Source organism: Eublepharis macularius, chromosome 10 (assembly GCF_028583425.1).
Source record: "Eublepharis macularius isolate TG4126 chromosome 10, MPM_Emac_v1.0, whole genome shotgun sequence".
Taxonomy (NCBI): domain Eukaryota; kingdom Metazoa; phylum Chordata; class Lepidosauria; order Squamata; family Eublepharidae; genus Eublepharis; species Eublepharis macularius.
The window spans coordinates 37,964,639-37,980,779 of NC_072799.1; the positions used below are offsets into that span (position 1 = coordinate 37,964,639).

A 16,141-nucleotide genomic window follows, 5' to 3' on the forward strand; every position below is an offset into this window, starting at 1 on the left:
GGCAGGAGGCATCTGCAGTCATATGTCATTTCTGGGTACAACACACAAGTGACAATGGGTAGCTCTAGGTTTTATGTAATCTCCGCTGATTTCTAGAACTCCCATAGAATTTTATCATAAAGTCTCCAGAGACAGCAATATCCTTCCTTCCTCCCTCCTGCCCCTCCCTGAAGGCGAATCTCTTTAAGAAGCAAGAGGAATATATCTGCATAGGATATAAAAACCCATGTTTTTGTTTTATTTTTGAATAATCTAGAAATATTCTTATTACATTAAGACACCTTAAAACTATTTTACTCATTGTTTTTATTATAGAAATAACTGTAAAATATTTTCCTCCACACTTTTTTTTTGAACAGGAAAAATGTTCAAAATAGAACACTGGGTGAGAAGTGAGGCAGTGCAGCATGCCTGAATGTAAAATTAAGCAGGCTTGACTGGTTTTGCTTCCCTGCCTTCTTGGAGAAGCAAGGCTCCCTTTTTGAAATGGATTATTTTCAAAGCACTAAAGGAATCCAGACAATCTGGATGGTGTTCTATATTACTGATCAACATACTAAAAGCCCAATCCTGCTAATTGCAAAACATCTTCTGCAACTTTCCAAGTACTGCATCTGTACCACAACCTTGTGCTCACAGTTATTCTTCTTCTATAACAGCCTCAACTTCTTAGCAACCTAAACCCCTTATGTAGGGTTCTCAGCTGACTCAAGAAAAATGTCCAGTTCCTTTAACAGAGGCTGAATGGGATGTTATTTACTATGCAATGTTATTTACCTCCATGCCATGAAAAACCTAAGCAGCCTATTTTCACACAATAAACTCCTGATAAAGTAATAGGACTTTTTTTTATCCCGGCCTGTTGGAACTTTGTGCTCTGAACAGACCTTTTAAATAGAACAAGTAGTAACAAAGTTGACTGAGTTTAATCTGTTTGCTTGTTATTTTAATCTTGGCACTCTATCAAGTCAAACCTTTGTTTACTTTAAAATCATCAATCTTCAAAATTAAAAATTTAGTATGTAGGCGAATAGTTGTAGTTACTACAGTGTTGCTAGGCCTAAACCCTAATTTGGAGGTCGAAAATACTTATAGGACTGTAAATAAAATTAATTCATAAAAAATTGGTTTTATAAACTCAAACAATTGATTTTTATATACACACACCTCCTCAATAGAGTTTCCAGGTAAGGCAGCCATCAGCAGTGGCATGATGTCGCTTCTGGGAAAACCAGGAAATGATGTCATGCCTCTCTAGGAATCACTAGAACCTCTGTAGTGATTTCTAGATTTGATTGATGTCACTTCTGGGATTTCCTCAGAAGTGATATCATGCCATTGGCCTGACAATGATATTTTAATTTTTCTTCTTCTGCAGCTCCAAGAGAGAGTTAGGGGTGGGGGAATCTCCCATCCCTACTGGAAACTTCTGTCCTGGTTCATAAGTAGGTTCTCTTCTTCTGCTTCTTTCTTCTTTCAGTGCTCCAGACCCACTCCTAAAGAATCTTTTCCTTCCTTACAAGTCAAAGCTTATCCCCCCATAATAGTTCTGGATAGCCAGTGTTCATTGCAGTAAATAAGAGGGTGACTGCTGGGATAGATGGAGAACCACAAAGCGAGCTGTTGTAGAGGGCATTCTCTCTCTAGGATGCAAATGTAATGGATGACAGGGCTCAGTGCTTTTTATGTTATATTGTGTAAATAAGCAGGTTGAATAGCACCTCCTAAATATGCTAGGGTCTTGTTTGGAACCAGCACTTTAGTTGCTTTATCATTTTACAAAGATTGCCAAAACCTGGGGTGTCTGTATTTCATGAAGAAATGGAACTACACTGGTCGCAATCCAGCCTACAATTGTCTGTGCTATGTATTGTCGAAGGCTTTCACGGCCGGAGAACGATGGTTGTTGGGGGTTTTCCGGGCTGTATTGCCGTGGTCTTGGCACGCCAAGACCACGGCAATACAGCCCGGAAAACCCCCAACAACCAATTGTCTGTGCTGCTTACCCATTCTTGATAGGGTTGCAAGATCCAGGTTAGGAAATTCCTAGAGATTTTGGGGGTGGAGCCTGGAGAGGGTGGGGTTTAGGGAGGGGGAGGGAGCTCAGCAGAGTATAATGCCATAGAGTTCACCCTCCAAAACAGCCATTTTCTCCAAGGGAACTGATGTCAGTCGGCTGGAAATCAGCTGTAATTCTGGGATATCTCCAGCTGCCACCTGGAGGCTGGCAACCCAAATTCTTAACCATGTAACCACCCTGCATGTGGAAAGTCAGCTGCTTTCACAAATCACAAACCTGGCAAAAGAAATCAAGGTGGGGCTTATTTTCCACTGCATAATATAACCTGTACTTCCCTACTACATTCAAGGAGCATCAGGGATATATTTTTTTTTATCATTGGGTTTTGTTTGCACACAATGAGTCAGACGTCAAATTATATGTTTAGGTTTCATGAAATATAGGGCATTACAACTCCCTGACATCATCCACATGATTGCTTCAGGAAATTTTACTCTTGCCACACACAAGCTAGCTTTACTAGCTAATTACTGTACTCTTTATTCTTGGTCCCTGTGTATTTCTACCCAGCGTCCAGACATGTGTTGTTAACATTTGATCTAATTGCACCATATTTCAATTAGAAGGTGTAACTCTGTTAGAAAAGCAGTGTATTCTCTTTCCAGTAACCTGCCAGATCTGCCTTTAATACCAGAAACTAGTTCAGCCATGCCTATTAGAAAGTTGCTAAAGCCAGACAGCAGATATGTGTATTTTTAGCAATGTCATGGGAAAACTGTAACAATATATTATAAAATAAAATTTGTATATGAAGTGGTTGTCCAGGAAAACAAGTAACTGATCCATCTAGATCAGTATTGTCTGACCCACAGCAGCTCTCAGAGCTTTTTCAGCCTGGCTAACAGATCCTTTTAACTAGAGGTGCCAGGAATTTATTTATTTACTTATTTAGTTGCTTCATTTATACCCTGCCTTTCTCCTCAAGGTGCCTTATATTATTCTCCTCTTCACCAGTTTATCCCCACAACAACCCTCCAAGGTAGGTTAGGATGAAAGTGCCAACAAGCTTCCATGACACAGGAGGGATTCAAACCTGGGTCTTCTATATCCTAGCCTAACACGCTGTCCACTGTACCACACTGGCTATCAGGATTGAAGTTAGGACATTCAGCATGTAAAGTGTACCATTGAGCTACATTTTCCAGCCATCCAAATCTGAATCCTCAAATTCCATTTTACAGCAAATATGTACACTATCCAGAGCATGGCATTTCATGTATGTGTTGGCTGATCCTACGTACATTACTTCGAAGACAAGCCCCACTGAGATCATTAGGGCTTACTCTAGAGAAAGTGTGTGTAGGGTTACAGCTGTGTAGTGTAACTGCACCTACTCAGAAGAAAATCAAATTAAGCATTTTGGGGTTTACTGTCTAGTAAACAGGCTTAGAATTGCAGCTTCAGTATGAAGAATGGTCTTTCCACAGCGTGTACAACACTAAATCTGACACAGAACTACACACTTCTAATCCCATTCATTTAGGATTACACTGAAAGTTCAGCAAAAAGAAAAAGCAGCAAACACTGAAGTTTTTATAATTATAAACATTTTATAATGTGCATGCACCCTGAGCAGCTTAATTTATTTCCCAGATCTAGTGTCTAAAGGACCAAGTAATAGTTAACTTTCAAATAATGTTAACATTAATGAATCCCACGGGATTCTAGCTGGATTTCTAGTACAAAGGACCTTGAAATGCAGGATTTCTAGTACAAAGGACCTTGAAATGCAGTTGCTGATAGGATAGTATTTCTACCCCATCCAAATACACCAATGAGTTTTAGCTGTTTCAGTAATGTAAACCAGATCAGTTAAATTATTATTATTGGTTCTTTTAAAGGTGCCTCCTGATTTCCATTCAACCATTAATATTAGTAAATAGCTAGGCATTAAATCCCTTACAGGTCTAGGTGTGAAGTGATTCGAGGTTATTCCCTTGTGATCCAGTTTGATCCAGTTTTGCTTCAGTATTAATGGGGAACGTGCGTGACCTTGGCAAAGCTATTTTCTCTCCTTCGGTTTCTGCACAGCAGTAAAATGAGAAGTATAAATGATCCATGTCACAAGGTTATTGTGAGGAACAATGAGATAGAGATAAAAGTGCTACAGAGATTATTAATAAGTGTTTCAATTCCAGGAAAAAATGTAGAAACTTTCCTCTCCAATTGTTGGTGGGAGTATTTGTTTTGATTTACTTTTCATTTATTCTTGCTCTCCCAATGTCTATAGAGTTGCCACACCTTTTGGAGGCTTTGAGAGAGCATCAAAGCTGGTGAAGTTCAGAGTACCAGATTACAACTTCCTGTTGTTAAATGATCCGCGATTCATGGTACTTGCCAATCCTCTTTCTACCAGGCGGTCCTTTAATAGGACTCCAAAAGGATGGACCTCTGAGAATATTCCCATAATGATAACTATCCAACCTACAGAGGCCAATGGAGTTCCAGAAACAGAAGATCTGTGAAAGGAAAGTGGAGTGTACATTCTATATCTGCATAGTGGCATTCTGATTTTTTAGAACATATGCTATTTCCAACACCTTCTCTAATAATATCTGATGTTGTAACTTTTCTGAAGTTTAATTTCTTTACACATTTATCATAAATAAAATAATCTGGCCATTACTCTAAAAGTTAGTTTTGATTCTTTTGCTTACGTGCTGTCTAACTTCTCCTAACTAATTTGTTTATTGTCCTCATTGATTTTGTTTATTAATCAAGTTTTGACTTGATTTTTCATTATTGTGTTTTAATATTAAGAACAGAGGAGATGATAAAAATTATGCTAGCATTACTGTACATTTAATTCTGGTTTAGGCAGACTCTCTATCCTAGCTCTGTCTGAAATGTGAAAGTAATTAAAGCTTTGATTGTTAATTCTAGTGAAAGAAGAGTGATGTCCTATGCAGTTTTTGATTTAAAAACCAATTTTTGGGGGGGCGGGAGTTATTCTGTACAGAGAGAGGGCCACCTATAAACAAGAATATAACAAGTGAAAACAAATAGAACAAAGCATTTTGTTTGAGAAACTCTCCCAAGACAGTCTCCCCCAAGAAGAAAAAAAATGATTTTTTGCCTGGCAACACAGAACTGAAAGAAAATGTGGTGTATGGTACAAAAATTGGATCCAACTACTGCAAGAAAGCAAGATAATATGACTCAAAAAGGCAAAGAGACATGCTTATTTCCTGTTCAGACTGCAGCATTCTTTACATGGGCATCCTGTAACTGAATTTTTTAAAGTTTTATATTGAGCTGGAAACCATAAAACCTTTGCATGCTGTGTTTTCTTATATGGTTTAGAATGTTTGCAATTTAATTGAAGTGGTTATATTTTATTATACAAATTCTGAATGCTAGCAGGTGGAATTACTTTTCTGTGCCCATAGAACCAATTCTGAAAAGGTGTTTTAGCACACAAATCTCATTAATCCTGACTGATTCACACAGTGAAGGCCTTTGCAAATACTGAAAGTCACATGTCCTAAGAACAGTGCTGCATACAGAGTTGTATCCATTGGTGAGCAGATCTGCATAAGGCTGAGATCCACCACATCTTCCGCCAGTGACTCCCATGCTGGCAAGCACTTTAAAAATGTTGTAAAACATTACATCATACATAATGTGGCAGTGATTAAGCAAAAGCTGCTATGACCCACATCTCCAAAACAAGTTTTGCTATGTTGGGACTAACGTATCTTCAACAGACGTTGTAGTATGTTGTGTCAACATATGAGTCAGCAAGGCCCTGATACGACACAGCTGACATAAGTAGAACGGTAACAACAAAGTGTGACGACACCTTCGAGACTAACCTATGTATTTTTGGCACAAGCTTTTAATCGCTAGAGCTCACTTCATCAGATGCAAGGTGGTCATAAAGTTGGCTCTTAGGCAATTATTATGATGTATGATACAGAGAATGTGATAGAAAAACTGTGAAAGAGAAAGAATGTAAAATTGGTGGAAGAAAGGACTAGGTCTAGCATCATAAAGCTAGACCTAGTCCTTTCTTTTATATTGTTAAAAATGGCCTTGTTCGAATCTCCATGCTGGTATGGACATGGCATTAGAGGCTTTCTCAAAATTCACCTTGGTTTCTTATCAAGGAGCATCAGGCACCAAATCCTGATTATTTCTAAGGAATATGGTAGGTTGGTTGTTGTGGGTTTTCCGGGCTGTATTGCCGTGGTCTTGGCATTGTAGTTCCTGACGTTTCGCCAGCAGCTGTGGCTGGCATCTTCAGAGGTGTAGCACCAAAAGACAGAGATCTCTCAGTGTCACAGACACCACGGCAATACAGCCCGGAAAACCCACAACAACCATCGTTCTCCGGCCGTGAAAGCCTTCGACAATACATCAATATGGTAGGTTCTCGCTTTCTGTAGCCCTTAGCCAACTTGGTTTTGGGGGTGGGGAGAGAATTATAACCAGACAGAAGGGATTAGGTCTTGCAGACTTAAAGAACGTGAAGTGACACCAGTGCCATCAAAAGCGGATCTGGGGGAAACACTTGGTGCAGAGGTTAGCCATCCTGAGCAGTTGTCAGTTATGCCATTTAACTCGGCTTTATTTCGAAGAACTTATCTATTCACTCATGATCAACTACTCTTGACTGGAAGGGGATGAGTGGACCTACATCACTGATTTCCAGTGTACTCTTTGGTTCCTTCTCCATGCAAATGCCACTAGCTCTGATTGCCATATATGCCTCCTGTGTTTCCTTTAGTCATATTTTTACCTTACTTCTGCCTCCTTAAAGTTAGGTACCCAAGGTCTGCCCTACTCTTTTAAGCCTGCCTGCCTTGAACTTTTCTCCCATTGGATTCCTGTGTTGACTTCTGTTCAAGGTTACATGTTAGCGACTCTTTCCATTTCTGCACTTGATCTAATCCTTTGGCTATTAGGGGCTGATTTCCTGACTCTTCAACATCTGGCATGGACTTTGACCATAGTTCTTTTCTTGGTCAGAAATACAACCATTGTTTCTTTCTGTTTTGTTCCACAGTCATCCTCCTAAATCCCACTTTTATCTTGTGCCATCTTAATTTTGCTCTTCATTCTGTAATTGCTACCAGTGAGTGACTCCGTGTCATGCATAATAAAAATACAAAGTCAACATTTTCAATAGAAAACTTTATTCACTGCAGTCATCATAGCAGTATTGCCCAGTCCTGTAAATGTTTACTCAAAATAAAATCTCATCAAGCTCAAAGGAATTTGCATGGGATTGTAGTTCTAGGTGGGGAAAACTCTGGCTGTTACTCATTTTAATGATTTATCTCATCCATTCATGATTTGGTTTTAGGATTGTTATGGTTTATAATCAAAATTATTTTGTAACAAACAATATTAAAGAGGGCCTGTCTTCATATTGTTATGTTTACTAATATTATTAGAACAATTAATGGTCTGCATCCTATCACTCCTTTTAGCCAGGGCTTTTTTTCAAGGGGAACGTGGGGGAACGGAGTTCCAGAACCTCTTGAAAATGGTCACATGGCTGGTGCCCCCCGCCCCCTGATCTCCAGGCAGAGGAGAGTTTAGGTTGCGGCATGGAGGGCAATCTAAACTCCCCTCTGTCTGGAGATCAGGGGGCGGGGACACCAGCCATGTGACCATTTTCTCTGAGGGCAACCTACTGAGTTCCACCACATCTTTTCCCAGAAAAAAAGCTCTGCTTTTAGCAAAGTTCCTCCAACCAACTTGATGTGGCTCTTCTTATGTTGGAGTAGCTTAAGTCTGAAGGAATACTCCTTACGTTGGAGGGAGGGTTCAAACTTTGCTGAGTGGAATGACAGGATATAAGCTACGGTGTGCAGCCTGATCCTAGTCATATTTACCTGGAAGTTACTCCCAAATATGTATGAAGAAGACTGTAGTACTAAAGAAAACTGAGGCTGCGTTCCTGTGCATACCTACCTCATTGAGACTATTTCTGGAGTTTGCATGCATAGAATTGGACTGTCAGAGACACGGCAGTATTCATGATAATACTTAATAAGCCTCCTTAAAGAAAAAAGACAAGAAATTTGTGAAGATGAAAGCACATTTACAACACGTAGAAGATATATTGCAAGGAATGTTCTATAGGTTTAAAAGATTCTCTTTATCAGGGTAATGTTGTATGCATATTTTCCTGCATCACGCACACATTTGTGGAGAATCTTACATATCTTAATGTGCCTTTGCATATGTTAACAAAGGCCCTGAACATGGATGTAATAAGATCTTGAGGATATGCTGTTTTTCTAAAATGTATCTTCTCTAAAGAGTATGAAAAGCAGGACAGTGATAAGCCTTCCTAAAGGATAATATTTTCTCAACAGGTGGATAAAGAGGCTGGTTTATAGCATACATTAGGCTATGACAAGCCTATTGACTTCAATGGATTTAGAAGGGTGTAACTGTTTAGGTTGCACTATAACATTGATTTCAATGAGCTTAGACTGGAGTAACTCTGCTTAGGATTGTACTGTAATTGTAGTATGTTAATATTACATGCAGCTTTCCAGATATACAGTCCAGAGTGTTACTGTAGGTTTTCCACCTATAGATGCAATTTTCTGATGCCCCAATTATGTTCATTAACTTTTCTGTTAGTGATTTGTGATTATGAAAATAAATCAAAATTGTTTTCTGTATATTGTGTTGTTTTGTTTCACTCGACATAAGTTTATAGTTTCAGCAAAACTCAGAACAGGACTTTGTATGGAGCCTCAGATTTTTTAAAATTTTAGCAAATAAAAAATATCAGTCTATATGAATATTTTGATACCACTATAAGCCAAGGACAGACCACACTAGTACTTGAAGATGTGCTTATTGCACCTAATCCAAATTGAAAAATAACGAAAGAGGAAAGACAGAGGTTTAGGTGGTAATTAGACATGGGCACTAATTGAAATACAAGTCAAATTTCGTGACGAATTGGGTCGATTTGTGTATTGCGAAAACGCATTTGTCACAAAATCCATGACTTCGGGGGCCAATTCATTCGATTCGTGAATGCTTCGTGATGCCAGACAGGCTGGCGCCAATCCATTGATTCCCCAGGCAACAAAGGCCCAGAATGTCTGCAGACCTTTTGTTTCTGTGGAAACCCCAATCTTAGCCCATATAACCTTGATAATTAACTGAAAGAAGGGTAGTACGCTTCACAGGAATTCCAACAACACAACACAACAAAAGGAAGCACGTCCAAGGCGGAATTAATTGAAGACGAAATTACAAAGTTTCAGCAAGGGTAACATATGATACAAAGTTACATGCAAGTATAATCATTATATATCAGCAATTTCAAAGTCCAGCGGACGCCAAAATATTGCTGCTGGTATGACCATTAGTCAGCTGTAGCCAATATAGTTCCCAATTATATAACGAGAAATTATAGGCACTTGCAAACCCGCCGCGGGGCGGGCGGGAGCCCAGGCAGGCACTCGTAAGAGCTGCTGAAAGGCAAGCCGTCCCAATACGGCGCTTGTGGAAGCCGCTGTGAGGTGAGCGGAAATAAAGCAACTGAGGCAACGAGCGTGAGCCGGCCAGATCGTTCTCTTTTTCTCGTTTCAGACTTGAGTAAATCTTTCGTCAGGCCACAATATCTAAAGAGTAACATAAAACAGTAATATCCAACAATGCATGCATAACCGTCCCCCGATCATTAAGGTAGTACTCACATTACAAATCACAAGTTTATTCTCCCAGGAACATATCCATAATTTCCGGAGTGAGGGGGATGGAACAATTCAAGCGCTTAAATACATAGAGGTGGGTCAATAGCAACATGAACGCAATTAATTTAAAGGTACAATACAAATCTGTACCATTGATTAAAAAGATCAAAGGACAGGCACTAACATATGCCCTGACATTTATAACTATCTGCTCAATAATACTCAGTTAAAACATCCTTGATCTTAATAAAGAGAAAATATTCCATTTAAGAGGGATGCTAGCCAACCGGGAAAGATCCGGGACTGGAATTTCATAGGAAGGAGGAGAGATCCAGGTGGTTATTGAGGCCATGTGGAATCATAGAGTGAAGTCTAAAAATCCACCTAGTCTCAGCCTGGAGGAGAAAGCGATTTCGAAAACGTAATCTCGGAACAACTTCCAAAACAGTAAATTGGAAGGGTCTGTCTATGGGGTGTCGGGCTCTGAGATGTTCGTAAAGGGGAAGATCCAAATTTGGATTTCTACATCTAGAGATATGTTCCTGGATACGAGATCGTACTGGACGTGTGGTGCAGCCAACATAGAACTGATTGCAATCACATGTAAGGAGGTAAACAACATTGGGGGTGCTGCAGGTGGAAAAGGATTTGGAATAAAGATATTTACCTGATATCGGATTTATGATTTTTGGGCGAGGGCGAGGGAGGAGCTGTTGCTGGGATTTGGAGTGTGAGAGTGGAATTGGGAGCTTTGGGCTGGATTTGCTGCTGCTTCAAAAGAGACTAAAAAGCCTCTTATTTTCTGCTCTTGTCCGTGCTGGGTTGTTGAGTGAGGGTTCCTTTTTTCTTTCACCCCACCCCAGTCTCCAGGCATTGCCTGGCTCTGGGGCCTAGCTTGACAGAGGCCACCCCCTGAGCCCGTGGCACCCAGGGGGACAGAAGGGAGGCGGTCTCCCAGTCAATGTATTGCAATCTTCACCAAACTTGGAGGGTGGCTGGAGGAGAGCCTGCTGAAGTCTCCCTGCGAGTTTGGCATCAGGCCATTGTACGTGCCCAGGATCTGATGAATCATGAACCTAATGAATCATTTCATGAAATGGGACAATTTCATGAAAGTTTGTGGTTCATGGAACATGACGAACCACAAAACTCAGGGGTCGTTTTTTCTCCATTTCGTGCCTATTTCTAGTGGCAATCCTAAATAAATTTAGTAAGGACTAACAGTGCAATCTAAAACAGAGTTACAAACATCTAAGTGTTTTGAAGTCAATGAGCTTAGAAGGGGGTGTCAGAACCAGAGACCCTCCCACCTGTTTCCATCCTTGTGCGCTGAATCACAGCCACTCAAAGACCTCCAGGTGCTTCTCAAGGGCTCTGTTCCTTTTGTTTGAGGCTTTTCAGTCTCTGGGTTTGCTCTGAGGGTGTGCACATATACAGCAAGCAACTCCTGACATAGGCTGGTAAAATATATGTAAGTTTATTAGATTCAGGTTACAGAGAGTGTTTGCTAAGTAGGAACCACTCTAACAGGCAATAGGAAAGTAGAAAATAATAAAAACTGGCTATTGCTGGCTACACACTAACTAGCGAAAATACTATAAATTGGCTAACTTGCTTCTCTGACATAGCTTCTTGGTTGGCAGTTCTTACCCACAGGCTTTAAGAAAGGAGGCCATTTCCATGCCAGGCAGTCCTTGGCATCTTGTAGGTATAGGCACAGAAGCAAAAGCCTCTCACACATGCGGAAAGGTACTGACTAGAGAGGTTCCACAGTCCAGCAGACAGAAATTTTTCAGGCGAGCTGCATCAACCCATGAACCAGGAGCCAATCAAGGCTCAGATACTTAATTATCAGTGCTAGCATGAGAAAATTAAGGCGTACTGATTAAAGCTGCAACCCACCAGGCTTCCCAAGACCACTTTTCCTGAGAATGGCAGAGGCTTGCAGGTGTGGCTGATTACCAAGCCAACACATTTTTCCCCAGAGCAGGCCAGAATTGAGCCCTGCACAGACTTGAGAGCCTGAGCCAACGTGATGAATCCATACTCCTGAGGCCTGATGGGAGCATGTCCTTATTACTCTGCTGAAGGCTGTTAAGTCCCATGGAACTGAATGGGACTTGTGCCTGAGTACACACATATAGGATTGCTCTTCATAGGTTGTAGATGTCTTAGAATAGTCCCTGGAAGTTACCAAGCCTACAAATGACTTCTCTAAAGCCTTAAGTAACAGGAAGCAGCAAAGAGAATCTCTTACAACAGATGTATTTTTGAGTAAGATCCTAATTCTCTGCTGAGTTTGATAAAGAGTTCTTGAAAACACGCTCAATTCCCTGCCTGCTTAATCATTTCTGCTTTGCACCTCTTCTTGATTTATTCTTCTCTAGTCCTTGCTATCATTTTGCACTGAATTTTGCCTCCTAGCTTATTCTGTACATTTCTTCAGAACAGTTCCCACCCTGTATCATCTTGTTCAGCTGCAGGCATCTTGTACATACTTCAAATGTTCTTGGTTTTTTCCTCCTTTCCATGCATTTCTAAGCAGTCAGAGCAGCCACAGACACATTGGTCCCCTTTATTTCAACTCACTCTGACATCAGCTTTAAGTCACATATAGCTTATTGCCTTTTATACATTCTCTGGAAATCTTGAACATAAATATACCAAAGGCAACTCACATTTAAGTCAGCTAACATGGCATAATGAAAAGAGAAGGCTTTCTTTATGCTAAGCCACTAATAATCATGGACTTAGACAAGAGCTATGCATGCATGCCTGAATTAATACAAACAAGAGAAAGGGTGGGATCCGCATATATCTTGCAAGCACATGGCTTATTTCCTCAATAGTCATTTGTAACTCAACATAGTACTATCATACAGCTCTTACAATGTCGAGATAATTGTTTATTAAGTTATTAATAACCTTTATTATGCCAAGTGAAATACTCAAAAAGCAACGCAACAGCTGGGCACAGCATTTTTATAGTGCGTTGCTAAAACAAAACTTGTTTTATTAGATCTTAAATAACTGATCTTTTCATTCCTGGCATTCATCCTTACAAATTTGCTGACATGGTCCAGTTATTTCTCTTAGGATGTTGGCTATGAAGTCTAAAATACTGAATAAGGGGGAAAGAGCCCAGAATGTGTTACCCTGGAGAGTTCACTTCTTGGTACAGATGTCATTCTGCCTAATCCAGCTGAATCAGGACACCAAACATTGCATATTGCACAGTGAATTTATTTATTATTTACCATAACAAAGAGCAAACAGCAAGCAAGATATAGTACTGTACAAAATGTTTATATTCTTAGGAAGAAAACACAAGTTGAGTAAAATAATGAAATAATACTGAACCGTTGCTTCTGATGAAAAGTAGATAATTAATAACCTTCTGCATCAAATCAAATCACTTCAAGAAGAGGACTTAAGTAGCTATGGTGATAAAAAGCACACTGTTTGGTTCAGAAAGGTTTCTTATTAAGGAGAATGACATTTTCTAAAACTTATACTCTGAAAAAACTATATTCTGAACTACAGTAGAGATTTATATTATTTGACATTTTTGAAGACAGAGAAAAAAGTATGCATGGGGTGTGTTTATGTATAAACAAATCAAAATTACGTGGGTTACTTTAGATACCAAGGCAGTAGTATTGAGACTAGTTAATGCATATATTCCAAACATCTGTATAAGGATAATCATTAACATGATTACATTAACATGATACTTACCAACAGAAAATAATTGAAAAACTAGCAAACAACTAATTGTGAAATTTTGGATTCTATAATTCTGAGGTATTGCAAAACTATAAAAATTATCAAAACTAGTTCAAGTAGGAGATAGTCACATTAATAATATTTTATGACAGCTAGAAATCCTTATTTGAATTTTAGAGGAAGGATTTAAATATGACTTTTGACTTATACAACTATGCGTCACATTAACTAGGATAGTGGAAATGAGTAAGAGTGCTAGCTTGTTATCTGTTATATTAACATGCTTTAAAGATGCACATGTAATATTTTAATTTTTTGTTGTTGAGGATGAGGTATTTCAAAACAAAAAAGGTGACTTGACATTGTAATTTTTTCCCTTAAATAAAAATTTACCTTTAAAAAAAGGACTAAACCCTGAGGAATCCCACAAAACAAGTCCCACTGTTGATCTCCAACAGCAACCCCTCTGGGTCCTCGCCATAAAGAACGATTAAACTAATCCAGTGCAGAACCCGTAATTCTTACTTTTACTTCCAGTCACTTCAGCAAGATGGTCCACAGTCTAAAACACTGCTGAGGGACCTATGGTGGTTCTGTGTACCTCTTTCATACATTCTATCTCTGATCATATTCCTGTTTCTATGGTATTTGTCTTTGGTACCTCCTGCAATTTCTTTCCATGCAGCATCTCTTCTAGAGATAGGCTTGAGAATTTCTTAAGAGATTGGAAGGCAATGGGATGGCTGGGGAACGCGCATCCATTCCCAAGTCACCGCTCACTTCATCTCCAACGCAATCTCTCCGATGAAGCTAGCTCTATGACTCACCACATCTTCTAGTGGAAAACTTTTTTGTTAAGCCTTGCTCAGGGCCTCCTGTGTCCCTCCTCAGCAACCCCCACTTAGCATCTGGTAGTGTCAGAGACACACAGAGTCTAATCCTACTCCAGTCTAAACCTAATGAATTCGAATTCCAATACATTGCCAGCACAATCCAAAGGAGCTACTCCAGTCTAAGCCCACTGAATTCCAAATCCAATACAGTTGCCAGCGCAAACCTAAGCAGTCACTCGAGTTTAGAACCCCTTAATTCTAATATAGTTGCTAGCGTAATCCTAAACAGAGTTACTCCAGTCTATGTCCATTGATTCTATTGGGTTTAGACTGGAGTAACTAACAGCGTATTTGAAGTAGAACTGATTGCATGCAATCACCGGTGAACATCTCCCACACATCCAAAGCCAGGCCAAGACGCCGAAACCTAAAGATCGCTTTGTGATTGCTTCCTCTAGCGTCAACGTCACAGCCCCACACTTCCAATCGCTGCCAGCATGTTCCCTCCCTCCTCATACAAACAGAAGCCGTCCTCCGTGGCGTTTGAAGTCATCGGGTATGAGCCGAAATTGCCCGAAGTCTGCCGATTAACAAGCCCCTCCCCCTGAGGTTCGCGGCTGCGCGCACCGACCCAGCGGCAGGAGCGCGAGCGCTGCTTTGTTGTCTTCCTGCTTCCCCCGGACAAGCGAGGGCGCGAGGAAGAAAAGTTACTCGACGGGGGAGGGGGCGGGGCTAGCGCAGGGGGCGGGGGAGGAGGAAGGAAGGAAGAAGCGAGCCCGCCTGAGGCGCAGCCTTGCCCGGGTGACTGACAGACGGAGTCGCGGTCGGGATGGGGAGAAGCGGCTGGCGTGGCGGAGGTGAGCGTCAGGGAGGTGCGAAGCGAGGCGGCCGAATGAGAGGGGAGGAGGGAAGCATACAGCGCCGGGCGCTTCGCAAAGCCTGTCGGCTGGAGAAAGATGAGGGACTCTTTTGACTCGCGGGCGCACTCCCTCGCCGCCCTTCCTCGAGGAGTCTCCGGGCGCGGAAAGTTTTCCTCCTTGGGGCGGCAGGTGCCTGAGGCGGAGTGGCTGGTAGGGATGGCGGCGAGGGAGAGCGTCCCGCAGGCACTGGCTGCTTCTCGCGGCCGGCGGCTTCGTCTGGCGCAGCCTGGCGGCGGTCAAGGCGAGCAAAAAGCCGCTTCTTGACGCGCCCCCCTCTCCGAGGCGCGGCCCCGCTTGTCCCTCTGAGGGCGGGATGGGGAACGGCAGGGAGGCATGCGGAGAAGCCCCGCTTTCCCCCCTCCTCCCCCGTTTCGGGGCTTGCGCTCTTTCTCGTAGTTGCTGAGCCTTGTTTACTTCTTCACGCCTCCTCCGCCGCCAATCGCCCCTTCTTTGTCGGTTTATTGGCTCTTGCAACGGATTGGCTAGAGACACCCCCCCCCCCCGCCGCTTATCCCTGACTAATCTGGAGCCTTCGTGTCGAGTGGTGCTTGTGGCCCATGTTGCAGGCACCGCAAGGCACGCTATTCTTTATGTTGTGTGGGTGTATGTCTCCAGCCGTGGTTACTGGAAAAGTGGCTGGATCAGGAGATATTAACAGGGCAATCCTGGGGAGAGTTACTCTAAGTCCGCTGACTTCGATGGGCTTAGACTGGAGTAACTCACCATAGGATAGATACCAAGATTCGGGTCCTGTACCACCTCAAAGATCAAGTAGATTTCCAGGGCATGAACTTTCGCAAGTCAAAGCTCCTTAGGGGAATTTAGTTGGTCTGTAGGGTGCTACTGGACCCAAATCTTGCCTTTCTGCTGCAAACCAACAGGGCTACCCACCTGAAGCTATTCACGATA

General features: G+C 41.5%; 2 protein-coding genes across 3 annotated transcripts in view; both read left to right on the forward strand.

Annotated features, from left to right (window-relative positions):
• Positions 1-5,120, forward strand: part of MYOZ2 (myozenin 2) — a 32,730-nt gene extending 27,610 nt beyond the window's left edge. The window contains exon 6 of the mRNA XM_054990220.1: positions 4,311-5,120. Within this exon, the coding sequence (XP_054846195.1) occupies positions 4,311-4,545 (235 nt within the window). The 3' untranslated portion in view covers positions 4,546-5,120. The remainder of the gene's footprint in view (positions 1-4,310) is intronic.
• A 9,978-nt stretch (positions 5,121-15,098) lies between these two features.
• Positions 15,099-16,141, forward strand: part of USP53 (ubiquitin specific peptidase 53) — a 44,869-nt gene continuing 43,826 nt past the window's right edge. For both annotated transcript variants that reach the window (XM_054989969.1, XM_054989971.1), the window contains exon 1: positions 15,099-15,169. The gene's annotated coding sequence lies outside the window, so the exon portion shown is untranslated. The remainder of the gene's footprint in view (positions 15,170-16,141) is intronic.